The following is a 27704-nucleotide window of genomic DNA, read 5'->3' as shown; positions in this document are numbered from 1 at the left end:
TTAAAGAGCTCTTCTCCAGAACTCAAGTGAGGAAAAACTCCTTTTGAAGAAACTCTTAAAGGGGTACTCCGGCGGAGGGGCACTTTTTTGATTTTGATTGAGGTGGCTGAGGAAAAAGATGACCACTCACCTCCACGGTTTCAGTGGCGGGTCACTCATCGCGACGCTCCGGTCCCCGGCCGCTTCCTGGTGTCTGACGCCGCCTGAGACCCTACATCTCAGGGCTGCTCAGCCACTCAGTGAAGGAAGAGGGATCTGTGTCAAGTCCGCTCAGATCCCGCCTCCTTCACTGAGTGGCTGAGCGGCCCTGAGACGTAGCGTCTCGGGCGGCGTCAGACACCAGGAAGCGGCCGGGAATCGGGGACCGGAGCGCCGCGATGAGTGACCCGCCGCTGGAACTGGGGAGGTGAATGGTCGTCTTTTTCCTCAGCCACCTCCTCCCCGGTCCAATCAAAAAAGTGCCCCCCGCCGGAGTACCCCTTTAAGTATGGGAGTCAGGTGAAGTGCTAGGCCACTGGAAGTCATGAATACTGTCCAGCATACTGTGACACACAGCTGTAAAGGGGAAACCATGCTGGGGTTTGCCGTTTAGGGACAGTACACTTTAAAACTTGCCTCTAACTTTTACCTTACTTCTGAACTGTCAAACGAAAGCTGTATATTTACTTTTTATTTACTTATTCTTGCACACTTAATGCTATAAACTTATAACTTCGGACAACAGGTCCTGGCAACAAATTGTGCTAAACAAACTACTTCTCTACTAGTTATTAGAGATGAGTGAACCGGGTTCGGGTTCGAGTCGATCCAAACCCGAACGATCGGCATTTGATTAGCGGGGGCTGCTGAACTTGGATAAAGCTCTAAGGTTGTCTGGAAAACATGGATACAGCCAATGACTATATCCATGTTTTCCACATAACCTTAGGGCTTTATCCAAGTTCAGCAGCCACCGCTAATCAAATGCCAAAAGTTCGGGTTCGGATCGACTCGAGCATGCTCGAGGTTCACTCATCTCTACTAGTTATCTCTCCAGGGAAAAAACCCTTGTGGTGGAAACCTCTAGGGAACCATGGTTAAACAATTGCCTTTTCTTGAACTTAGATGGTTACCTGTAACTCATCAAATTAGAATTAACATGACATCATACCAGATACGACACCATATGATGCCATGATACAATGGCAATATCAAACAGATAAGACCTACAATAATAAATGCATTATATACAAGCAATAGAGAAACAGTGAAAGAAAAGGAAGAGAAATAAGACAGGATGTTACATATATTCCTAACTTCCACCTTCATAGTAAAATACAAGTCACTTAAATACTTATTCCTTTTATGCTGGTTTCACATACTGCAGTTTTTTTTTTTTTGTTTTAAATTACCATTGCAGTTTTGAGCCAAAGCTAGAAGTGGATTTAAAGTAATGGGTAAAATAAAGAAAGCACTTATATCTCTTCTACCTATCGGTTCTACTCTTGGTTTGGCTCAAAAACTGCCATGTGTAAATGCAGCATTAAAGCAGAAGAACCTGTGCCTAAATCTATAATAATAATAATAATAATATTTATTTGTATAGCGCCAACAGATTCCGCAGCGCTTATTTAAATATATAAATACATTACAGGTTATAAATTAAATTATACAATGAATAAATTACATCAGAGCTTACAGGCTAGGATGACTGGAGGTAACACGAGAGGCAACAAGTGCTTTATTTGTCAATGTTCCAGTCATTGTACATGGAGTCTCTAAGTGCCTATAGGCGGCTGGGCAAGCCAGTCACATTCCATTTTCTAAGCTCAGATAACAAGGACAGTGTACCTAGCACCAAAGAAGTTATAGAGAGGGGATAGCAAAGGGAGACAAGATTACGAAATGTTATAAGCACGTCTGAAGAGATGGGTCTTCAGGGCGCGCTTGAAACTGGGGATGTTGGAAATAAGTCTGAGGTCTTTGGGTAAAGAGTTCCAGAGAACTGGTGAAGCACGAGAGAAGTCTTGGAGGCGGGAATGAGAAGTTCTGATTAAAGAAGAGGTTAGTGTAAGATCATTAGCAGAACGCAGAGCACGGGAAGGATGATAGGTGGAGATGAGGGAGGAGATGTATGGAGGGGCAGAGTTGTGGAGAGCTTTATGGGTGAGGGTGAGGAGTTTGAACTGTGTTCTATATTTAATGGGTAACCAGTGCAGTGACTGGCACAGAAGGGAGACGTCGGTATAGCGGCTGGAGAGGAAGATTAGCCTGGCTGCTGCGTTCAGGATAGACTGGAGAGGGGAGAGCTTAGAGAAAGGAAGACCGATAAGAAGGGAGTTACAGTAGTCAAGACAGGAATGGATCAGGGCGACAGTAAGAGTCTGAGCGGTGTCAGTGGTGAGAAATGGACGGATTCTGGAGATGTTTTTGAGATGAAGATGACAGGAGCGTGTAAGAGCTTGGATATAGGGAGTGAAGGATAGGTCAGAGTCTAGCATGACCCCCAGACATCGAGCTTGATGCACAGGAGTTATGCTAGTACCACAGACTGAGAGGGAGATGTCGGGTTTAGGTTTGTTAGAGGGAGGAAATACAAGAAGTTCAGTTTTAGAGAGATTAAATTTGAGGAACAGAGAGGTCATAGTGTTAGAGAGAGCAGATAGGCAGTCACTTGTATTTTGCAGGAAGGCAGGGGAGATGTCGCGGGAGGAGGTATAAAACTGGGTGTCATCAGCATAGAGATGGTATTGCAGGCCAAACCTGCTGATAGTCTGTCCGATGGGGGCTGTATAGAGTGAGAAGAGGAGGGGACCCAGGACTGACCCCTGGGGAACCCCAACAGTAAGAGGTTAGGGAGAAGAAGCAGAGCCAGAGAAGGTCACACTGAAGGAGCGGTCAGAGAGGTAGGAAGAGAACCAGGAGAGAACAGAGTCCTTAAGACCAAGAGAGCTGAGCATGGAGAGGAGGAGCTGGTGGTCCACAATGTCAAACGCTGCTGAGAGATCCAGGAGAATCAGCAAGGAGTAGTTTCCTTGTGACTTGGCCTTCATCAGATCGTTTGACACCTTGGTGAGACCAGTTTCGGTGGAGTGAAGGGGTCGGAAGCCAGACTGTAGAGGGTCAAGAAGAGAGTTATCAGAGAGATAGCGGGTTAGGCGAGAGTAGACAAGACGTTCCAGGAGCTTAGAGATGAAGGGGAGATTGGAGAGAGGTCGATAGTTGGCTGCACAGGATGGGTCTAGAGAAGGTTTTTTTCAGTAGCGGGGTGATTACAGAGTACTTGAATGAGGAGGGAAAGATACCAGAGGAGAGAGGAGAGGGAGAGGTTGAATATTTTGGTGAGGTGAGTAGTGACAGAAGGAGAGAGGGACTGGAGGAGGTGTGAGGGAATAGGGTCACTAGGGCAGGTAGTAGGATGAGAGGAGGAGAGGAGCTTGGAGACTTCTTCCTCTGTCACTGGATCAAAAGCAGAGAGTGAAGAGAAGGTGGGAGAGGGGATGGGATCTATGGGGCTTTGGGGCTGGGAGGTGATTTCAGAACGGATGGTGTCAATTTTGGATTTGAAGTAGGAGGCCAAATCTTCAGCACAGAGGTCAGTGATAGGTGACTGAGCTTTGGGCTTGAGAAGAGAATTAAAGGTGTCGAAAAGGCGTTTTGGATTTTTTTACAGTGAAGAGATGAGGGAGGTGAAATGTTGTTTGGCAAGGTGAAGGGCAGAGTAATAAGATTTGAGGGTGAATTTGTAATGAATGAAATCCGCGGAGGTTCTTGATTTCCTCCACAGACGTTCAGCAGTCCTAGAGCACCGCCGAAGAAAGCGAGTTTCTGGGGTGTGCCAGGGCTGCCGGCATCTGTGGCGGGGGGGGGGGGGGGGGGATAGTAGGGGGGGCTACAGAGTCTAGGGTCATTTTCAGAGTGTTGTGGTAGTGTTGTGTGGCCATGTTTGAGCAGGTGAGGGATGAGATTGGGGACAGTGAGGATTGTAGGGAGTCTATGAGTTGTTGAGTGTTGATGCCACGTAAATTTCTATATAAGTGTGGGGTAGGAGTGTCAGGGGGGGGGGGGGCGATTGTTTGTAATTGTGAAAGAAAGGAGGTTGTGGTCTGATAACTCTGAGGGATCATTTGTGAAGTTGGAGATGGAAAAGTGGCGGAAGAAGATCAGGTCCAGGGAATTCCCACCCTTGTGTGTAGGAGAGTTCGTTAGCTGTGAGAGGCCGAAAGACGTGGTTAGAGAGAGAAGCTGAGAGGCGTGAGAGGAAATAGGAGTATCGACAGGAATGTTGAAGTCGCCCAGGATTAGTGTGGGAACTTCAGCAGATAAGAAATGAGGGAGCCAGGTGGCAAAGTGGTCAAGGAATTGTCGTGGAGAGCCAGGGGGACGATAGATAACAGCAACTCTGAGGGGAAGTGGGTGGAAGAGTCTGAGGGTGTGAACCTCAAAGGAGGGGAATTAGAGTGAGGGCTCAGGGGGGATGACCTGGAAGGTGCACTGCGGGGAGAGAAGAACACTTAACTCCTCCACCATGCCTACCCTCAGGTCTGGGTGTGTGAGAGAGAAGAAGACCACCATAGGATAGAGCAGCAGGGGAAGCAGTGTCCGATGGTTGTAGCCAGGTTTCAGTGAGAGCCAGGAGGGTGAAAGATTTAGCGATGAAAAGATCATGAATCTCCGTGAGTTTGTTGCACACGGAGCGAGAGTTTAGGAGAGCGCAGGTAAAGGAAACTGGAAAGACAGAGGGAGCAGAAGATGTCCGACAGCGGTTCTTGGTGAAGCTAAGAGAGTTATTTAAGGGAGGTAAGAGAGGATCACTAGCGAGGGAGAAAGGTGGGCCAGGATTAGGAGAGATGTCACCAGCAGCCAGAAGCAGAAGGATAGAGAGAGACAGCAGGTGGTTTAGCAGGAGGTTAAAAGACTTGTGAGAGCGACTTCTGTGCTGTACAGTGGAAGCAGTTATAGGGAGGTGAGTGAGAGTGTACAGAGTATGGGAGCAACACATGGGGGAGGGGAGGAGAGAGGGGCTGATGTAAAGGTGATTTTCATTGCGGATGGAGGGTGGGTAGGATAGAAAGAAAACACAAGACATGTAGATGAGGGCAGATAGAAAGTTGAGGAAATATTTCATGTTGAGTAGCTTGTCACTTACAAAAGTATGTTTGAAGAGCTGTTTTTTCTGTTCAATTCTGATCTAATTCTGGCCTAATTCTAAATATTACACTTAAAGAGAACCAATCATCGATGAAAATCAAAAAAATGTTTCCCCTAATTAGATGTATTTACTTATTTTATTAATATTTGTAAATATAATTGATTACTTTTTTAGCTGTGTTTTTAAAATATTTACTTTTTACTTTCCTATCTCGCGCCGGCTCTTTTCAAAAGAGCCGGCGCAAGACAGGAAGCTCCCGTCATGCAAAGCGGCAAGGCCGGGCGATGCCATCTTGATGACGTCACTTGCGTTCCACCGCTGGAACGCAAAAGACTAAATCAAGATGGCGGCGCCGGTCTTGCTGTAGCGGACCAGAGGATCAGGTAAAGTATAAGATACAGACTGCAAAGACAATCTGTATCTTCATTTTGTCTATTTATTAAGATACAGACTGCCTTTGCAGTCTGTATCTTATACTTTACCTGATCCTCTTGTTCGGTGCAGGAAGGCCACGCGCCGCCATCTTGAATACGTCACTTGCGTTCCAGCGGTGGAACGCAAGTAGCGTAATCAAGATGGCGGCGCCGGCCTTGCTGTAGCGGACCAGAGGATCAGGTAAAGTATAAGATACAGACTGTAAAGGCAGCCTGTATCTTTTTGAAGTCTATTTATAAAGATACAGACTGCATTTGCAGTCTGTATCTAATACTTTACCTGCTCCTTTGTTCCGGTGCAGTAATGCCGGGCGCCGCCATCTTGATGACGTCACGCTGGAACGCACCGCTGGAACGCACGTGACGTCATCAAGATGGCGGCGGCCAGCATTACTGCACCGGAACAAAGGAGCAGGTAAAGTTTAAGATACAGACTGCAAATGTAGTCTGTATCTTCATAAATAGACTTCATAAAGATACAGACTGCATTTGCAATCTGTATCTTATACTTACCTGCTCCTTTGTTCCGATGCATTAATGCCGGCCGCCGCCATCTTGATGACGTCACGTGCGTTCCAGCGTGACGTCAAGATGGCGGCGCCCAGCATTACTGCACAGAGGAAGAGGAATTAGGTAAAGAATAAGATACAGACTGCAAAGGCAGTCTGTATCTTCATAGATAGACTTAGGGAGAGAGAATCTTTGATAATAGGGATAGTAAATTTTAGGTGATTGGTTCTCTTTAAAGTTGGCACTTTAAGTTGGCATTTTAAGATGTTCTATAATGAGACCAGGGTCTACAATGAGACCTTAGATCTAAATTTATACTACTTGAAGGGAAGTTGAATCAGACTTGATCAGAACTCAGGTGTGAAAATGGGTGGAGATAGAGCAGATGGGAGAAGCTTATCAGCTGGAAAAGGAAAGACGGTGCCAAGCTATGTTATACACAATCAGACATACCAATAAAAGACAAAACACATACCAGTGAAACACAAAACAATTACTGAAGGGATGATGGGACTTGTAGTGGACACATACCTGTAACAAGAGAAGAGCAGATCAGATGGCAGTTGTAATGTATTAATTCTGGCCTAATTCTAAATATTACACTTAAAGTTAGCACTTTAAGCTGGCATTTTAAGATGTTCTATAATGAGACCAGCATTATACATTATACAGGTAAGCCTACCAGAGTTATAGTCCCCCACTCCCAAAGTCTTTGCCCTATTTGCTTAGTCCCCCAATGGAGTCTTTGTAGGATGTTTGGTCTTTACAACAAAAACTTTACAGCAATGTGAACCAGGAATTTTGTCCCCCTGCATACATAGAAGCCAACGTAAGGGTGTCTAGTAACAAGTTTTACAACTTTACTGGGTAAGGACTCTGGTAAATACATATGTTTTTCTGTTTTCTAGGCCTCCCTGTGCCTCTTACATGGAGCAGACTCGCTCAGACAGCAGAGTCCGGGAGCTCAAACCTAATTCTGCAGCAAAACGTGACTTGGAAAGCTGGAGATGAAATAGTGCTTGCATCAACAGGTGATAGGTATATATCCCAGAATCTCACTATAATGGGAGGCTATGTTCACACAACAATTTTTAACGTCCGTTATTTGATACTCAAAATAACAGCCGTACGTAGTTGAATCACTATTTATTTTATTATCCTCTTACAGACGCAGTCAAAGTCAGAATGAGAAGCGGACTATACAGTCTGTATCTGCAGATGGCAAAAACATCACCCTAACACAACCATTACTATATAAGCATTTGGGGATCTCGGTCACTCTACCTGATGGCAGTGTTTTTGAGGCCAGAGCAGAAGTAGGTCTGCTTACCAGAAACATCCTTGTCCGAGGGTCCACCAATGTGGAATGGAGCGAGACAATACCAGCCTGTCCGAATGGATTCAATACAGGTAATTACATTACAACATACAAGTGCTCCATGCAAGACAATCATCTTATCCAATCTACAGTATATGTGACTTGATGGTGCATATTCCTGGAGACTGCCTTGTATCTTATGACTTAGAATGTTTTTGAGGATAACATCTTACTTGAATACACTTCTTTTGCAACTTCTGTTCTTTTATTGTGAAGTATCTGTGCTTACACTCATTGCATAGAAAGCCTTTTTCAATCGAAAAAAAATAGTATAAAAAAGTCATGTAAAAAGCCAAGCTTTACATATATTAAACATATTATATATTATAAAAGTAAAATTTGCAGATGTGCGTGGTCTATAGTAGATAGATGAAAGCCCTTGGATTGACTAGTCTAAGCAATCATGAGTGACCAATGCCTGATACCATTTCAGGGGTAAGTTACTAAGCATTGTAGTTTAGAATGTTGAAAGATTTAACTTCTGTAAAAGCACAAACTGATTTATCATTATAATTTTATCACGTTGTCGTATTATGTTGTTACTTTAGGTGAATTTGCCACCCAGACCTGCTTCCAGGGAAGATTTGGGGAGGAAGTAGGAAGTGATCAGTTTGGAGGTTGTATAATGTTTCATGCGCCACAACCCGATAAACTCCTGTCCATTGGAAGAATAGAATATGTGGAGGTACGTATTAAGATAATTATAATTAGAGATGAGCAAACCAGGTTCGGGTTCGAGTCCATCCGAACCCGAATGATCGGCATTTGATTAGCTGGGGCTGCTGAAGTTGGATAAAGCTCTAAGGTTGTCTGGAAAACATGGATATAGTCATTGGCTGTATCCATGTTTTCCACATAGCCTTAGGGCTTTATCCAACTTCAGCAGCCACTGCTAATCAAATGCCGAAAGTTCGGGTTCGGATGGACTCGAGCATGCTCCAGGTTCGCTCATCTCTAATTATAATTCATACTCTGCTATGAGATGCTTCATATTTTAATGAGTATCTATATCAATATCTTTATCTCACAATGTTTGAATAGTGACAATTATATTATATAGTGGTGCTTTGGATTACAAGTGTAATTCGTTCCGGGACCGTGCTTGTAATCCAAATCACTCTTAAACCAAAGCAAATTTTACCATTAGAAATAATTGATCTGCAGACAAATGGTTCCACACCCCAAATATAATGATTTTTTATTCTGAATAACATGTAAAACAAATGAAACAAACATTTATAAACAGCTGAATATGTGATATAAGTTACTGTGCAGTAATGGAGAGTATGGGAAACACAAGGGCGGACAGAGACTGCAGGGAGCATGAAGGAATGAGCAGGGCAGATGTGGGTACAGTATAGCAGCACTCTCTGTCTGGGGAGAGAGGGGTTACAGCTATGGAGAGATTACCTCCACAGTCCTGTCCCCTGATATAAGCCCCAGCCTGAAGTGGATCTGTCGTGATTTGCAAGGTGAGGGAGACTACCTAGGTCAGAGTACAGTGCAGTAGACCACCCTGTGCAGACCATGCCCCTCCTCATCTCCCCCTCCCACCCAGTACAGGGAGCTCGTAAACCAAAGCAATGCTCTTAAACCTAGTCACAATTTTGATAAACTGTGAGTTCTTCTTGCAAAACGCTCTCAATCCAAGTTACTCTTAAATCTTGTAAATGTATATGTAAATATGTACACATTGATGTAGGTTTGACTTATTACTACACAAGGTATCCAGAACAGCACTACACCTGTTGCCACCAAATCTCTCTGTGGTACCATGTTGGATTTTTTTTTTTTTTTTACTATCACTTCACAGTCTACAGCACAAACTTAAAAAAAAACAAAAACCTATGCTTTTCTTTAAAGTTCACATTTCATTTCAAAAGGTTTATAAAAACTTGCATGGTTTTGTTACCTTAAACCTTCAGAGTGGTGGCAAAATGCTGTTATTGAGCCTCCGAGAGTATTTCTCATTCCCTTAATTTTAGAGAATGTAGCACACATACAGGGATTTCCTATCCTTCAGTTGTCAAAGCATACCACAGCACCTACTCCTCACTGCTAAATGCCAAAGTGCACTGGACTTAAAGGGGTTTACTGATAAAAACTTACTTGCCCCTAGTTACACTGTATAGGACAATAAAAGGATAGAAACTCTCACACCCTGGCTCCTTTGTTATGAAAAGAAACAGGTCGGCATGTGACCCGCAGCTCTATTCATTCCTATGGAGCCACCGGAAAGAGACAAGTGCTGTGCTCGGCTCTCTCCGGCGGGTCCATAGAGAATAAATAGAGCTGCAGGTCACATGTCGACCAGCGGCTCTATTCAAAGCAAAGGAGCCAGGGTGTGTGAGTTTCTATTCTTTTATTGTCCTATACACTGTACAGTATACCTAAAATCACAAAAGAAGGTACCATGCATTCACACTGCAAGTCCTGTCATTCTGCATGAGTTGACATACTCGTAAAGGATTTTTCATTCCACTCAACCCCCTCAACCCTCAGCTACCCGGTGAATACTTTACCAGTGCACATTCCGGCCTGCTTCTGTGGCTCCCTAACGTCCCATTTAGCTGATCAGGACAGCGGACTGATTGGCTGAGCGGGATGTCAGGAAGCCAGGAGCCAGAAAAGCAGCGAAGGGCCCAATGTATGTCCTATCTTCCTCAGTCAATTAATTTTAACAACCCAGTAAAGTAATAATTATAGTATGAATAAAACAAAAAAAACACAGATAAACATGACTGCACCTATTTTTTTTTTGTAGGTTTTCCATGCTGGGCAAGCTTTCAGGTTAGGCCGGTATCCAATACATTGGCATTTAATGGGTGATGTCCAGTATAAGTCTTATGTACGAGGTTGTGGAATTCATCAAACCTACAACAGAGCAGTGTCCATCCACAATACACACAACCTGCTTGTGGAAAGGAACGTCATCTATGATATCATGGGAGGAGCGTTCTTCATTGAAGATGGGATTGAGCATGGAAATATTCTTCAGTACAACTTGGCTATATTTGTTCAGCAAAGTACCAGCTTGCTCAATGATGATGTTACCCCAGCAGCCTTCTGGGTAACTAATCCAAATAACACAATAAGGCACAATGCCGCGGCTGGTGGAACACACTTTGGCTTTTGGTATAGGATGCATGATAACCCAGATGGACCTTCCTATGACCCTAACATTTGTCAGTACAGATTAGCATTGGGAGAGTTCTACAATAACACTGTTCACTCTCAGGGATGGTATGGCTTATGGATTTTTCGAAATTACTTTCCAATGGCCGTGCCAGATCAGAGGCAATCTTGCTATGGTTATTTACCATCACCGGCTATTTTCAGATCTTTCACCACTTGGAATTGTCAGAAAGGAGCAGAATGGGTGAATGGTGGTGCTATCCAGTTCCATAACTTCTCCATGATCAATAATGAAGACTCTGGTATAGAAACCAAAAGGGTTGTTTCATATTATGTTGGTGGATGGGGAGAGACCAATGGAGCTATGCTCAAAAATGCCATAATAGTTGGACATCTGGATGAGCTAGGACTTGGTTCTAATTTCTGCACTGCCCGAGGCATCACCCTTCCGTTTGATGAAGGACTCACTGTTTCATCTGTAAAGTTCATGAACTTTGACCGACCAAACTGTTCAGCAATTGCCGTTGCATCTATTGCCTGGCTCTGTACTGATAGATGTGGAGGCTGGAGTGTGAAATTTAATGGAATACAATACTTCAATTCACCCAACAAGGCAGGATTTAGATGGGAGCATGAAGTTGTTCTAATTGATACAGATGGGACACTAACAGGTACATAGATAAGTAACATAAATAGAACAATTTCCTCTTGAAACATTGTCCTTACAGTGGAATGGCAGCCAACAAGTTGACCATACAGATGAGAAAACTGTTGGCTAAGGACTCAATTGATGAACAGCTAATTATTCAAATTCCACTTCAAGCTTGCCTCTTTAATTCAATGAGGAAAAGTAAAAATGTAGTGCCAAAACCTTCTGGCAATGACTTGTCTTTCACAAGAACAAATAATGCGGCATGTTGAACCCCAACAGGCCTAATCCCCCTTTCTTCCCCAACATCTAGTTTCGGAAAAAGTCAGTAGGCCTCCATGAACAATCCTGGGGAAATTAGAGAATTAGTCAAAATATTCTCTCAAGTGCATATCCAGCTTTAAGGTAGCCATAGACTTTGGATATTTAACAACAGCTGTTAAATTGGAGATAGTTATCTTCCCCCTATGGCCAGCCTAAAACTTGCCATAGACAAACAATTTACCGGGAAGTTACAAGGTAACTAAGTTAATTAGTTAACGTTAAGGTACTTATACACCAAACTCAAAATGGAAATATGGCGATTGAGCACAGTGCTGCCTGATCATTCTTTAAAAACTTTACAGGTTCACAGTAAATATGACATTATCTATCCTATACTGTGAACACCAATTTAGTGCTAGCATAGTTAAAGTGGAGGCCTATGATAAAGGTAATCCACCCCTGCCTGTACCTCATGTAAATGGTCAGATATAAAGATTTTAACCAAACCTTACTTATTTTCTATATTATTCTTTTTAATAATCCACACTAACATACAAAAAATTGCTTTTAAACAGGAAAGATAGGGGGAAAGGTTATACCAGCAAGTGGGCTACTTGATCCTTCCCAGTGCAGCCAAAGCAGTGACTGGAGCGCTGGCTTCCCTGGATACGTCTGCAATTCTTCCATCAGCTTCCACAGATTGGCCTTCAATAACCCAACGCCTTCTTCCCTGCTTGGAAAGGATGTTATAATTTCCAATTCTTTTGGTATGTTAATAGTTTCATTTATTTACTGTATTAAATGTTTAACCCCTTCCACAGTGATTTAGTTTTTTTTTTAATTTATGTTTTTGTTTCACATGATATTTTATCTGCATTTTACATTTTTCCATCAACAGGGGGTGAATAAAAGTTTATTTTTGCAAGACAAGTTGTTCTGTTTAATGGAACACCTTATTTCATTGTATTGCAAACCCCCCACCCCCCACTAAAAAAAATGGGGGTGAAATTTGCCATTTTGTGTGTTTTTTTTCTCTGTGTGTGTGTGTGTGTGTGTGTGTTTTGTTTAGTTTTTTTAGTTGAACATGCAGCAAAAATGACAAGTGGCAGTAAGTGACATGTGCGATAGAAATGACAAGCGTTTTGTCGTCAGCATGATTACGCTGAAACCAAATTTATGTTGTTTTTTATATTTTATTGCTTCACCATATTCTGAGCTCTTAACTATTTTATTTCCATCTACAGAGCTCATTTTTGGGGGGTAAGCTGTACTTTGTACTGTTACCATTTTCTGGTAGATGGGAATTTTTGTTCCTTTTTTAATCCATATTTTGGAATGCAAGTGTCATTTATGATGTGTGTAATTGGAATAAAACCATGGTAGACACAGAGATCGTCACAAATCCCCTGTCCGCCATGATAACTGCTTGGCACCCCACAGTTGTTTCCAAAAAATAAGCAACAGTTGGAGGCCATGAAATACCATTATATGGCATCTACAAGGTTATACAGCTGGGATTAGATTTATCTCTTCTCCTAGCTGCTCATGCCAGTTATCAGCTGCAAATAGCAGCCAACAACCACCAAGTATTTAGCGGGTTTAGCTCCTTTGGACCCTATTACACACAATGTTGGCTGATTATTGTCTTCCAATATATTCTAATAAAATGATAAAGATAGTGACGGTCTTCTGTACGTTGCTCCGTGTAATAGGAGGGGCGACAGCAGACCGTGGCTTTCACCAAAGGGCCACCCAGATGATAAGGATTGTCAGGGCAGCCCCTCCCACAGCTCCCCGCGCTCTTTCCTCTTGCTGTCTATGCAAGTAATAGCACAGGGAGCGAGCAGGGAACAAGGAGAAAGCGAGCGCTGATCTGCCAATTTCTTCCTCTTCAATATCGGGCCGTGTAATATTATGACTCTTAGTCTGTTTTATGCTCCCTGCCTTGATATTTGAATGGACAAAACTGTATATCAAACTGTACATCAAAAGTATCGCAAAAGTTTCCAAATAAATGTTCATCCTTGAATATCCACCTTCCTGAATTTAAATACAAAGTAAATTTTGCTTTTAGGTTCCAGCGTTGTACCTTACCTTGTTAAACGTCTGACACATCCATATGGATGGATGGCCTTGTTACCCAACGCAGATTCCTTCAACTGGTATTTTAGAAATACTGATTTCATCACAGACATCACCTACGCAGCTACATTTTATGGATTTAAGGTAAAGTCAAGACAAGAAATATTGTACCCAAAATAGCATAGCCCATGATAACTTCCAATAACGTTGTCATGTTATTGTATTCTATCTAGAGTGAGGACTATGTGCTGATGTCCCATAACCTTACTCAGAAGGCCGACATGTTCCAAATAATCGATATTCGCAATGGATCCAAACAGCCATTGAGCTATGCCAATAATAGCAATGGAGACTGGTATACTAATGACAGCACAACTATGGTAACATATCTAGGTATGTACATTGCTGTGATACTAATAATATTAAAGGAGAAAAGACAAAACAGAGGGGCACTTCCAAGTTCCATAGGTAAGGTGTCAGGTATGTTTAGTCAGGGTGCTGGTGTGCACTCACCTGGTTGAGTTGTGCAAATGATTTGCAGGACCAGTTGGGACATTAGCTTCTACAACCTACAAGTGTGCAGGACCTACAGACCCAGCTGCAACAAATGTGCCCCCATACAGAACATGTATGCCTCCATAAACTGTAATTCATCTTGCATCGAAGTCAGAGGCACTCAACATGGTAGTTGAACTTCCTTGTAGTTTTCCCCAATAAAGTTCACCTTTTGCTCTAACTCTTTTTAACTCTTTTCACTCTTCTTACTCGGCTGTTTCTAGCACCTCCCTAGGAATGAATAGATCTGCGGGTCACGTGGCCGTACCCACAGCTTTATTCCTAACAAAGAGGCTGCGGGCCGATATGGAGATCTTCAGGAGTATGGAGTTCAGACCCCCTGTGATCTCTTACTTTTTCCCTATCCTGTGGATTTTTTCCCAGAAAACCTCTTTAAGTCTCTTCTATACGGGCAGGGTAAGATCTATACTCAGTAGGTAAAGTTCTGGTAAAAAGAGAAAGCTTTGATATACTACTTCATAATATTCCTAAATAGAAAAAAAAATGCATAACTTTATACATGCCCACCTCTTATGCCTGTCCTTGAAGAATGAGATGTGTGGCCCTTATTTTAGAGTTGATCACTAATGTTGTAAAGCAAAATACAGAAAAGCCACTAATTCTAAACAATCCTACATGTATTTATAGACTTGTCTTTGTTCACAACAATTTTTTGCTCTTAGTGTCTGGAAAACACAAAATTATGAGACGTGCCGAGCCTGGGACACTGGACGCAACCATGTTAAACACCTTTGTAAACTTTAAGGCCTACCAATGCTATTTTCAGAACTGTAATCAAAATCCTGTAGCTCCGGTCACCAATCCTGGAAGGTAAATTGTAGATCACGACTTGTAGATCTCAAATAGTTAAGTAATAATGTACTTACCAAAGAGCCAAGGCCGCTGTTATAACTCTTTTCAAAGAAGAGGGACAAAATCAAGTCTCACTGTCCTTCGTCTTTGTGTGTATTTTGAACATTCATGGGGCTTCTACATCACAGGGACTTCCACTATGGCAATAAGGGAAGAAGTAGGCAGCCTAGGGAGTAAGGCCACAGGAGGCTTTGTTTAGGAAGCTCCAGATAGTGGTATTATGCGTATGACATGGCGATATAAACCAGCACCATATCAAAGAATACAAAAACCAAGGTGGGGTGGACACTCATTCCATATTTTTGTCATTATTTCTATATTAGGGGACATGTTTACTAGATTTCAAAATAAGATTGTATTGGAAATAACATCACTTTCCCTACTTCACCCTTTTTTCCCTACTTAACTCTTTTAGAGTTAGTCATAACAGATTTGAGTTTTTCCATGGGTTCCTGCAAAGTCTCAAGAACCTTTATTTCTAATAACCTTATTACTTTTGTTACCCAATCCAAAACTCTATCTATAGATAAAAATCCAATCCTTATGTTTATAATTGGTTTAGATTTTTGATAAGGTTGGGGTTAATTTTTCTCAGGAAGACTATCACTAATAACTAATCTTTTTTTTTTTCTTTTAAAAGTGGAGGAACATCATCTGGTTGCGTGATATGGTATGTTTGCTTTCCAAGCCCTTTATAGCTTATAGCTTGATGAAAAATTGTATTCTAAATTTGAATAGAAATTCATTTGAAAAATCCAATTTACACATGCATATTTGTTTCTTATTTTTAGGCTGGGTTCACACTACGTATATTTCAGTCAGTATTGTGGTCCATTGCAAGCAAAACCAGGAGTGGATTAAAAACACAGAAAGGATTTGTCCACACAATGTTGAAATTGAGTGGATGGCTGCCATATAATGGTAAATAACTGCCATTATTTCAATAGAACAGCCGTTGTTTTAAAATAACAGCAAATATTTGCCATTAAATGGCGGCCATCCACTCAATTTCAACATTGTGTGAACAGATCCTTTCTGTGTTTTTAATCCACTCCTGGTTTTGATTGCAATATGAGGACCACAATACTGACTGAAATATACGTAGTGTGAACCCAGCCTCAAGATGTAACTTAAAACACCATTGATATTGATGCAAAAGCATATTCGGATAAAGATGCATTCTAATTTTTATTGGGATGACCATACACTTTAGCCCAGATATATAAAGCTGTCTGAAATTCAACCTGTTTGGTTGTTCCCACAAAAAACAAAATAATAGCTTGTGTTTTATATCTTAACCCTGGACGGGGCCCTTTTTTGTTTTTGCGTTTTCGGTTTTTCCTCCTTGTGTTTAAAAGGCCATAGCACTTGCATTTTTCCACCTAGACACCCACATGAGCCCTTATTTTTTGCAACACTAATTGTACTTTGCAATGACAGGCTGAATTTTTGCATTTGGTACACTTCGAAACCAGAAAAAAATTCAATGTGTGATGAAATTGAAAAAAAAATGCATTATTTTTATTTGGGGGAACTGTGTTTTTACGCCATTCGCCCTGGGGTAAAACTGGCTTGTTATTCATGTTCCTCAAGTCGTTACGATTAAAATGATATGTAACATGTTTAACTTATATTGTATCTGATGGCCTATAAAAAATTCAAACCATTGTTAACAAATATACGTTCCTCAAAATCGCTCCATTCCCAGGCTTATAGCGCTTTTATTCTTGGGTCTATGGGGCTGTGTCAGGTGTCATTTTTTGTGCCATGATGTGTTCTTTCTATCGGTACCTTTATTGGGCATATACGACTTTTTGATCGCTTTTTATTACATTTTTTCTGGATTTGATGCAACCAAAAATGCGCAATTTTGCACTTTGGGATTTTTTTGGCGCTTCCACCATTTACCGTGCGAGATCAGTAATGTGATTAATTAATAGTTCGGGCGATTACGCACGCGGCGATACCAAACATGTTTATTTATTTATTTTTTTGTTTACTTTTATTTAAAACCTGGGAAAAGGGGGGTGATTCAGACTTTTATTAGGGGAGGCGGGTTTTACTATAAACAACACTTTTTTTTTTTTTTTACACATATACTAGAAGTTCCCCTGGGGGACTTCTAGTATATATACTTTGATCTCTCATTGAGATCTTTGCTGTATAGATATACAGCAAAGATCAATGAGATAGGCACTCATTTGCTTTCGGCTGCTGCAGCCGGAAACAAGCGAGTGCCGAGCTGGGGACCGCGCCATCTTGGATGTGTCCCCGGCCGGCATCAGTAACGGAGATCACCTGAATTGTGATTGTTGCTGTAATAAAACAGATGGTGTGGGTTTGATAAATATGGATCAATATTGTTTATTTCTGTTGCTTTACTGAAAGAACAATATTCAATAAATTTCTTTAGTTTAGTGTAGAGTACATTGAAAAAGTCTTTAAACCCTTTCACTTTATTCAGATTTTGTTATGTTGTGGCCTTGTTGTAAAATACAAAAAAAAACAAGTTTTCAAACTGCACTCAATACTCTATAAAGACAATGTGCAGCAGTCCAAGAAGGTCTGTGTGGGGTGAAAAAATTAACCAACTTTGTCTTTACGGGGCGCGTTGAGTCTATTTTCCCCACAAAGTACCTTCCCTTGCTGTGGACTGCTGTTCTTCACACCACACTACATATAGGTGTTGAGATTGGTTGGACTGCATCCTAGATATATACAAAAGTCAGTCATCGTTGTTGTGCTCACAGCCTCTAAAGGTGAGCATGTGTCCTTTCCCTTTGTTATTTTAGTGAAAGGGTCTTAAGACTTTACTCCTGCATTGTATATGTTTTGTGGTTGCATGCATGTCCACTGAAATGGTAGGGTGACTGTTAAAGCCAATAAAACTGATTAAACATGTTGAATTCAATGGATAGATTTCATGCATTATACACTTCAATTAGAGTCAGGCCATGTTTAAAAAAAAGAAAAAAATGTGAACATAGTGTCAACATGTTTTAAATGTGTATTAGTAGTTTGTATAAAGATCATTAAACAGGTATTCCCATCTTATAAAGGTTTTACAGAAAAGCAGACTGAATATTCATCCGTCCCGCTGTAGTTTACAGTGGCCAAGAGTGACATCCCTTCTGGATAAATATTCATAGGCAGGCATTCTGAAGGTGCCAGTTGGTGGATTGGTGCACTAAAGAGTAAAGGAACACCCCCAGTGCACTTAAATCCATCATTTACATTTAAAGAAAAGTTCATTTTTCCCATAACGCTGCAGAGCATGGATATAATAAAGGTACCCTTGGCTTTACCTTCCCCTGCCCTATTAGAAGCTATCAGCAGGTAAAGTTAATCCAACCGGCTTATTTATTCACTTTGAGGCTATGTTCACACTACGTAAAACTACGGCCGTAGTTTTGCGGTGTTTTACATAGCCTTATGTGCAATGGGATCCCGGCCGGAGCGTACACACATTGTATACGCTCCGGCCGTGATCCCATGCAGCGCCGGAAAAAACTGACAGGTCAGTTTTCTGCGGCCGGAATTCACAGAAAGACCTGTCAGTTCACTGTCAGGACAGGCAAGAACAGACAGGACGGAGACAGTGGGCCCTGAATCTGAACTCACCACTGACCCTGCCTAATTGCCTCGGCCGACCCTAAACGGTCGCGGACAACCACGAAGGCGTTCCCTACGCTGCGTAAGTGAAACACAGAACAGCACGGACAGACAAACACAACAAAGAATAGTAGAGCAAGCCGGGTCAAACCACACAGGCAACGCAGTACAAAGTCGGTAACACAAAGAATAGTCGGAGGTCAGGCGGAGGTCAGAACACGAGCAGTCAGGCAGAAGGGATTAGGACGGGAAACGCAGGAGAAGGACAAGGGGAGCTGGGATCAGAATAACTAATAGCCAGCAATTACCAGCTGGCTTTCACTTTACTTTATACTGGACCAGGAGCCCGGACCAGACACTGATTGGTCCGGTCTCCTGATCCAGCAACACTGCAGCTGTGGTGCTGCAGACCAAGTGGCAGAGCGATCTGCCACTCAGCCTGCAAGAAGCCGCATCAGCTGTGCTGGCCGGCTGACTATCACGTGAGACCGCGGCGTCCCCGGTTACTAGGGACGCCGTCTGGTCTCCGTGACATCAATCTGCTCCGGCGGGCAGAGCTCCGGCGCGTTCTCGAGCCGGTCGCCGGAGCAGAGGCCGGGGAAGACGCCGCAGGAGCCAGGTCAGGTGAGTTCCTGACATTCACACAGTGAAGCTTCACTGTGGGCTATGGGAAGCTCTGATGCGAGCGCGCGCTGGCCTGTACTGGCCGCGATGATCCGGGCACACACCGGCCGTTCCGTGACCCGGCCGGTCTGAAACGTCGTGTGAACATAGCCTAAATATGTTAAAAGGTTAAATAAGGTCTAATAAGGTGTTTTCCCCCCAAAATAATAGGGAGGGACAATCTGAAGTTATTGGGCAGAAGGTGAGGAGCAAAATTTTATTTTAGTGAAAAAGTAGTAGGTCATTGGAACAACCTTCTAGCAGATAATTAGTAAATTCGCAGTAATAAAAAGTAACATGGCTGTTTTCTGCAGTCAATATTCTGTTCCTAAAATTTTAAACCCCAAAAATTCTCAATATAATTCTATAAAATATTTGTAGAATATTGGTGTATTATTTTCCCTAAAAGGTTATTGAAACCCTATGTATATTTTAGCAAAACATGGTGCTAAACTTGTCTCCATGGCTGTCCCACTTTATTGTGCACACTCTTTTGTTTCACTTAGTGGTCAAATAGAAGATTTTTACGTAAACTACGATGTGCATTTCTTTAGTGATGAAACTAGTACAATATACTTGATCATAATGTTTATCTTATCTTTCTAGTTTATGGTCTGATCGTTCCTTCTGGGAGTCATCACCAGAAAACCATAATACTGTTCCAGTTAACGGATCTAGTGTTGTGATCCCACTAGGTAAGAATGTTCTCCTTTTAACATTATTTTGTATTCTCGATTATTTCCTTTTTCTGATTACTATTATTATATTTCCATAGTGCATTGAGTAAGCAACTATTTAGACACTGAGGGAGACATTTACTAAGCAGTCTAATTTGTGCAACTGTTGTAATCAGTGTTTAATTAGTGCCAATATATTGCGTGTTGTTTATTATGAAATCACACTGGCTTTGTTAATAAGTTTAAGTAAAAGGTCGCAAAAAAGTCACAAAAAAATCCCAAACAAATTTACCTGGTACTGACCCGATGTAGACTTGCACCAGTTTGTGCAACTTGTAAAGCCGCAAAAAACAAATTGGGCACTAATCCCAGCAGAATAAAAAAAAGTTGCATCTAAAAAAAATTTGACCGTCAAATACTGGTTCATAAATAGAACTTGGACCAAAAATGGGCTAAAAATTCAGTTATTCACCTAAAAATAGTAGCAAAGCCCTTGATAACTTTCCTCCAAGTGATGATCAATTGTCTAATAAGTTTGGCCCCATGTTACTGCACTATTGCTATTAAAAAGCTTCTATTCTTGTTTAAACAAAGTTGACTAGACATACTATCTACAATCTTTGGAAATCAGGCTTCATTTTGATACCATTGACAACATTTATCACATCTACACAGGGGAGACGGTAAGGCCACTTTCACACATCCATATTTGTATTTTGCAACAATTCGTCCATTGGTAATCATCTGTATTTTGCAAATCTGCATAACATTTAAGATAGGTGGGGAATATTCAAAATGATGTCACAAGCTTATCCAACCTCTAAAAAGGTTACATGCATGGTTGCTTGTGAGCCATTTTGCTTTGCCATTTTTACCTTCCTTGCGCTGTGAGAGAGTTTTGTTTAATTCCTCTGCTTATCGAGTCGTGGTTTCTCGTGATTTTCTTCACTGCGAAGATGGTCGATTCTGATGATGATATGATCCTGTGCTGGCTTGTCTTTCTGCGCTTTGGAAAGCAGTCTCAGATACTGGAAGAGAAACTGAGGAGAAAGAGGCAGAAATATGGGGTTCACTCTGTTGTCTCCGTGCAGCCTAACAAGGGTCATTTTCATGAATTGTCTGTTTTGGCACCATGTTGCTTAGGGGCACTGGATGGCAAACACATACATGTGAAGAGGCCAGCTCACTCAGGGTCTCTATATTTCTCAGTGGTCCTGCTGGCCTTGGAAAACAGTGACTATTGTTTTGTAATTGTTGATATATGGGCCTATGAAAGCGCTGCTGTTGGACATCTTCAGGGCTTCCAGAATGAGTGAGATGCTTTTTTTCTAACCAGCTTGCCCTTGCATGAGTCAGCCTGGATCATCTGGACCTCCAGCTCCATATGTCATCATAGCAGATAAAATATTTGGACTGTCCCGCTACTTGTTCCACCCTTACCCTAGGTGTTGCTTGGATAACCAAAGGAACATTTTTAACTACCATCTCACATGTGCAAAGCAGTAAGTGGTGTGCTCTTTTACAACTCTGAGCAGCAAGTGTCATGTCCTCCAGTCTGCACTTCAGATGAGTCTGATGAACATAAGGGAGGTGATACAAGCCACCGTCATCCTTCAGAATTTTGTCCAGATCCATGATGTTGCAGTTGCGTAAGAGGCTGACCTGTTTATGCCGTAATTTCTTCTGGAACAGAATATACTTCTGACCTTCTGACCTGTTTATGACCTGTTTATGCCTTAATTTCTTCTGGAACATAATAACTTCTGGAACAGATTATACAGTGAAGACCTGCATTATGAGGAATGTCTCTCTGTAAAATTCTATGCAGATTATTTTCTGTTGCTAGAAGGAGCGATCTTTGGCTCTTCAACATCTGCCTGACAGTTTGGCCAAAACTGTCCTCCATGGACTGTGGAAATCTTCTTTTGTGGAGCTCCTGGTCCTGCCAATCAATTTCGAATTGCATCTCATTACCAGATGATGTTCTAGCAGATGACCTGGCACATAGATTCAATGCCAGAGATTCAATGGACACATCCAGAGTGCCAGGTGATGACATCTCAGCCGTGGCCTCAATAATAATTGATGGGGTCCCTTGGGATGTTGACATTTCTCCTTTTTGTGTCTTTGCCTCCTTTTGCGGTACCACAGGTTCCTATTTGTCAGATGTTTAGAAAAGAAAAATCATTTGTTATCTTCCACCAAAAATATCTATTCCATGTAAGTGCAATCCACATCTTCTGGCTAATTCACCTAGCATGGCCCCATGCAATGACAAATTTTAAAGGAAACTGACTATGAAGGGAAAGAATGGCAATGGTCAGCCTAAAATAAAACAATACCTGTATAATTGGCAGTGGGCCACAGTATGATAATCACAAGCACAGTAAACATACACAAGAAAGTTTACATTGAGTGCCCTGGCGCTACCCCCCAAAGCTGATTGGTGCGGCTGTCTAGCCCTACCATTGGCCTGTGTGACACAACCCCTGCCCAGACTATCTGTTCGCCTGTCACTCCAGAAGCCTCTAGCAGAATGCCTGGAGAGTCCTGGAGAATTCACACTTGCCGAGCATTGCCCCTTGCAGGCTGGAAGCTTACCAGGTGAGTTCTGACTTCTATGTTTCGTGCCCAGTAAGATATTCCCTTTGTCAAGCATATTTCAGCATGAAATGAGCCTGTCCCTATTGTAAATGTGACTGTTGTCATCTTTTGGAGAACCCTTGACCCGTTTCCAATAGACCGCATAGATGAGAGAAACTCTGGTTGGCAAATAATTTTTGCCATGTTGAATTCTAGAGCTTCATGTTAAATAGTTAATGGTATCTAGTCATGAACACATGAAGAATAATACAGATAGTCTGTAATGATATCTAGATAGATTTGGGGCATTTTGGGTTAATGGTAGAAAATAGATGTTGACTTCTTTTGGTGGTTTATTACTAAGCTTTTTGTTCCATTCCAGGCAAGTGGGTTATAGCAGACATACAAATCCCGTCCTTGTATAAACTCACTATTTATGGGACCTTGGAGTTGAGAAATCTCACTGACAACTCTACAACACAATCGGCACCCACCTTTAAAACAACTGTAGTCAGTGCTACATATATTTTCATCCAGGTGAGGATCGCTATGCTTGGTCGAAATTTTTTTTTGGTAAATATCTCTGAACATTAATGATTTCTACTTTCCTTGTTTCTTGGTTATGGACAGGGTGGGAAATTGATAGGAGGAACAGAGGACAGCCCATTCCAGGGAGAACTACATATTGTACTAAGAGGAAATCATTCAACACCAGAGTTACCATTGCCAAATGGACTAATCCTAGGCTCAAAGGCTTTAGGTAAATTGAGATATATAATATTAGGACCATTTGAAGACAACATGGACATTATAAATGTAAGCGTTCATTCCTTCTACTTCTCTGTGTAGGAGTGTTTGGTCAGCTGGAGCTACATGGACTTTCTCGCTCTGTATATAGAACAAAGCTGGCGAATACAGCATCAGCAGGATCCCAGCTCATCACAGTCTCAGAACCAGTAGATTGGCAGGTGGGTATGATCATTCTTGGTCCTCTCTAAGGAGCATAAAAGTAGGAGTGAAAGTAAAATGTAAAGTGTTATTCAAGTTCAAAATATAATAGATGGGATTGGATGTTATGGCCATTGTTCCCTTCCAGAGCTTGCTTGCCAGTGAGATAAGTTTTTATATTGTTCAATCGTATAAGAATTATAGTTAAAAAAAAAAACACATTTTACTTAAATATCACCAAATATTTTTTCCAAGGTGGGAGAAGACATTCTGATAACTACTACCAGCTATAGTGCCTGGCAGACGGAAATCAGGCAGATTCTTAATGTTTCTGCTGACCACAAGACCCTGACTCTGAACGGATCCCTTAGCTTCAACCACTCTGGTAAGTGACAAAAATAAACACTATTAGTTTATATTAAATGGATGTTTTTTGGTTTGGACCATCCACTGAAACAGTCCTGAATGATGTCACTTCTTGGTTGTGGATCCTCTGGAGGGACAAAATCCTACTAGTTTCAGTACGGACACCTTCATCAAGGATTACCAAGAAGAGTGACGTCTCAGTTCATTATGGAACTATTGTGCTAGTGCACAGTGTTAACGGCCAGAACAGTGAACTAGCAGAAAAATTACCAGAATGCTGCACACTAAGTACAGCGAGCCGCAAGCTCTCATTAGTAATTTCAACATGACTTTGGCTTTGGGACTACACGCATGCAATGGATATTGGGTAGGCTTTTTTCTAGTCTTTGCATTTTAGTGGCCTATCTGATACCTGCCACGATAATTACTAATTTAGACATTGTCAATGCTGCCTATGAGTAGGTTCACACTACGAAATCACTACGGCGCGCATCTTCTCCCCTACCATAGACTTAATTCTATGGGCAGGCAAATTCCACCATCCGCCAAAAGTAATGACGTGTTAATTCTTTCCGTGGAAGGTGGAATCCGCCCGGCCATAGAATGGTGTCTATGGCTTGGGCGGTGATGCACGCCGCCGCAAGCAGGTATGAGCGATGGAATCCGCTGGAACTTATCCGCGCGGATTCCGTATTGTGAACCCACCATACTACTGATGTTTATGAGACAAGGCATCGCTGTGTGACAATAAGCTTTAGTGTATTTGTATGCATAGTATTCACTAAAAGGCACATTTTTTACTGAAATATCATTGAAAGCTCTGGATGTAGCACATATATATCTAGGTATATATATATACACACACACACTTTATTTTAGTAAGTAAGTTTTGTACTTAAACTTTCAATTGAATTTCTCTTCCAGCCAACACCTACCAAGTACCAAACTCAACCCTGAATTACACCTTGGCAGCTGATGTTGCTTTACTTACTAGGAATATTAAGATCATTGGTGAGGATTACCCCGGATGGCAGAGTGAATCATTTGGAGCCAGAGTTCTCGTCAGCACGTTTACAGACACTGCTGAATATCGAGGTATTGTAGAGTTAATCAATACTAATTGTTTTTGGAATAATGCAATGTTGCTCTATTTACATTATAGAAATGCCAGGGATCACAGCGGATGCCACCAAAATCACTACTACTAGGACCAGACATATGCGGTGAAGCCCTTACTCACCATTGTATTATTATGTTTTTGAAGGTAAAGCAAGAATTGAAAATGTGGAATTTTACCACAGTGGACAGGAAGGTTACAGAGATCCCGGAGATCCCCGGTACTCACTGGCCTTCTTATATCTTGAAGAGGTATATATTCATAAGATTGTACTTTTCAGGAACTTTTTGTGTTTGTATATTTGTTAATCTTTTTATTTGGGGAAAAAAAAGTTTTTGTTGATTTCATATTCTTTGTAGTTGTTGGAAAGCCTTTTTACTCAGTAATTGTGTGTGTGTGTGTGTGTGTTCTACCAGGATCAGTAACATACCTACTTAAAATTATATTTGGACCAAAAAAGGAGCTTGAAAATAACAATGATATGTTTTGTCATTTAAAGATATCAACAAATGAATCCTATGTTCGGGGATGCGCCTTCCACCATGGCTTCTCCCCAGCAATTGGCGTGTTTTACACAAATGGACTCAACATTGATGACAACGTTATTTACTTCACTGTAGGAGAAGGTAAACCAAATGCACAGGGGTGTACAAAAAGGGGACCCCATAGCAGGGGTCAAAATGGGCCCCACTTACGATGCTGGTTACTTAAAACCAGAACAAAAGGGCCTGGTACCTGTTTGTTTTCTCTCCCCCTCTACTTTCCATGACCACTGTAAAGATTCCCTCACTGTTTACCAGCAGTGCAAGCAATGTCTATGCACAAGAGTCCTTCACTGGTTCTAAAAACCCAACACACAAATCGATGCAGCTCTTTAAAGCGACACACAATCTGACCCCTCCAAACCACTTGTACCTTTAGATAGCTGTTTTTAATCCAAGATCTGTCCTGCGGTCTGTTCGGCAGGTGATGCAGTTATTGTCCTAGCAAACAACTTTCAAACTTCCAGTCCTGTGTCAAATTGGTATGGCCTAGAGTGTGTATGCCCTAGGATTGCAACACCCCTCTGTCCCTCCTCATCACTAGGAACGCCCCTCGGGCAGGATTTTTTCTATTCATCACTTATCTGAACACTGCATAGGTGCCTTAATGATCCAGCTCATGTGCAGTGTTCACACAGGTGATGAATAGGGGAAATTGTTCTAGGGGCATTCCTAATGATGAAGAGAGCGGGGAGGAGGGATGGAGGGGTGTTGAAATCCTATGACATGGGTACTCTAGGCCACACCAATTTGAAACAGGGCTGCAAGTCTAAAAGTAGTTTTTAGGACAATAACTGCATCATCTGCCGAACAGACCCCAGGACAGATCTTGGATTAAAAGCAGCTATCAGAAAGTACAAGCGGTTTGAGGGGTTAGATTGTGGGTACAGAGTCACTTAAATACCCTCTCACACCACACCATAACCATAACATAACTATGGGGAGCTTATAGTTCCATCACCATACCATGCGGTTATGGCCATGTATGGTGTAGGTTTAGGTCCACGTCATCAATTGTCTATCCCCTTAGATGCCCTTATGGGGTCTTGAAGATGGAGCCAGCCTCATCTTGATCTCTGGTGTGTCATCATATTGTTCTGCATCTCTGAAGTTGACAAACATTACATTATTCTAACACATTACAAAATCCTAAGTTAAATGATTCTAACTGCTGCTAGATTCTAATTGGGCAGGAATCAGAGAGGTCACATGTACCTTTATTATGATGCTTTGTTGTGTTGTTAAAGTAAACTGCTGGCTAAATATTCATCAGTAGGACCAGCAACCCTCTACCCATCTACAAAACTCCCCCATTTACATATTAACAAACGTTAACATTACTCAATAACACCGCAGCACACCAACATAATGAATATAAACATGCAATAACATGTACACTGGTACAAAGCTCACTGTTTGTTTTGCTTTTTTTAATGTTGAATTACTAAATGTGTACATTTCGGTAGGAATCAGAGTGTTGGGAGAACGTGTAAATATAAGGAGAAATCTTGTTGCTCTGGCCATTTGGCCCGGGACATACCAGGGCCGTATGGAAGTGAACAATATGCTGTGGCATGGAGGTATAGAGGTAAGCTTCTACGTTACTAGTGGGGCTTTAAATCACCTAGATTTTATTACTAATTACATGCAGATACTGTAACGTGTACTTTTTTTCTGTTTCTATTTTTTGTAATTACAAAGGTCACTCCACTTTTTTTTTATTTTTATCTATTAAGTGAAATCGACTTTCACTGTGTTAATGTAGACATCAATTTCCAGCTATGTCCTCCCTATCATCACAAACAGAATAGTAAGCTTGGATTTAGGCTTAGTGGTCAGAATGAAAATATTTTAGGACTATTTTAAAATATACAATAAAATGGAAAATTTGAAAAAAAAAAAAAATCATAAAAAGTCTAATAAAAAATTTAAATAGGTCATATTTAGATTACACATTTCAGGCTTATTATTCTGTGGTTATTTATGTATCTTTACATTGGTTGGAGCTTAACTTTTCTTATACAGCTTTGTATAGACATAGATTTATAAGGTGTTTTCTGGGGATAGAAAAATGCTTAAAAAGGGTTACAGGGGTTTTCTAGGGAGCAAAAAACAGCTGGAAACTTCAGCTCCCCAGCACTCACTTCTTAAGATTTCACATCTCGGAAGTCTCTCTCCTGATAGG

The 27704-nt window shown here is 41.6% G+C and overlaps 1 protein-coding gene across 7 annotated transcripts in view; it reads left to right on the top strand.

Moving 5' to 3' along the window:
* LOC138783039 (fibrocystin-L-like) overlaps window positions 1-27704 on the top strand; it is a 161519-nt gene that overhangs the window by 91241 nt on the left and 42574 nt on the right. For all 7 annotated transcript variants that reach the window (XM_069957188.1, XM_069957191.1, XM_069957186.1 and 4 more), the window contains 18 exons: window positions 6984-7113; window positions 7244-7485; window positions 8002-8138; window positions 10218-11259; window positions 12077-12268; window positions 13576-13727; window positions 13817-13976; window positions 14822-14969; window positions 15652-15681; window positions 19893-19981; window positions 22929-23083; window positions 23177-23306; window positions 23396-23514; window positions 23750-23879; window positions 24785-24955; window positions 25125-25228; window positions 25477-25603; window positions 26986-27107. In XM_069957188.1, coding sequence (XP_069813289.1) covers window positions 6984-7113; window positions 7244-7485; window positions 8002-8138; window positions 10218-11259; window positions 12077-12268; window positions 13576-13727; window positions 13817-13976; window positions 14822-14969; window positions 15652-15681; window positions 19893-19981; window positions 22929-23083; window positions 23177-23306; window positions 23396-23514; window positions 23750-23879; window positions 24785-24955; window positions 25125-25228; window positions 25477-25603; window positions 26986-27107 — 3380 coding nt within the window. The remainder of the gene's footprint in view (window positions 1-6983; window positions 7114-7243; window positions 7486-8001; window positions 8139-10217; window positions 11260-12076; window positions 12269-13575; window positions 13728-13816; window positions 13977-14821; window positions 14970-15651; window positions 15682-19892; window positions 19982-22928; window positions 23084-23176; window positions 23307-23395; window positions 23515-23749; window positions 23880-24784; window positions 24956-25124; window positions 25229-25476; window positions 25604-26985; window positions 27108-27704) is intronic.

Source organism: Dendropsophus ebraccatus, chromosome 2 (genome assembly GCF_027789765.1).
Source record: "Dendropsophus ebraccatus isolate aDenEbr1 chromosome 2, aDenEbr1.pat, whole genome shotgun sequence".
Taxonomy (NCBI): domain Eukaryota; kingdom Metazoa; phylum Chordata; class Amphibia; order Anura; family Hylidae; genus Dendropsophus; species Dendropsophus ebraccatus.
Note: the sequence above shows the minus strand (reverse complement) of the source record. Positions and strands in the feature narration are given on the sequence as shown.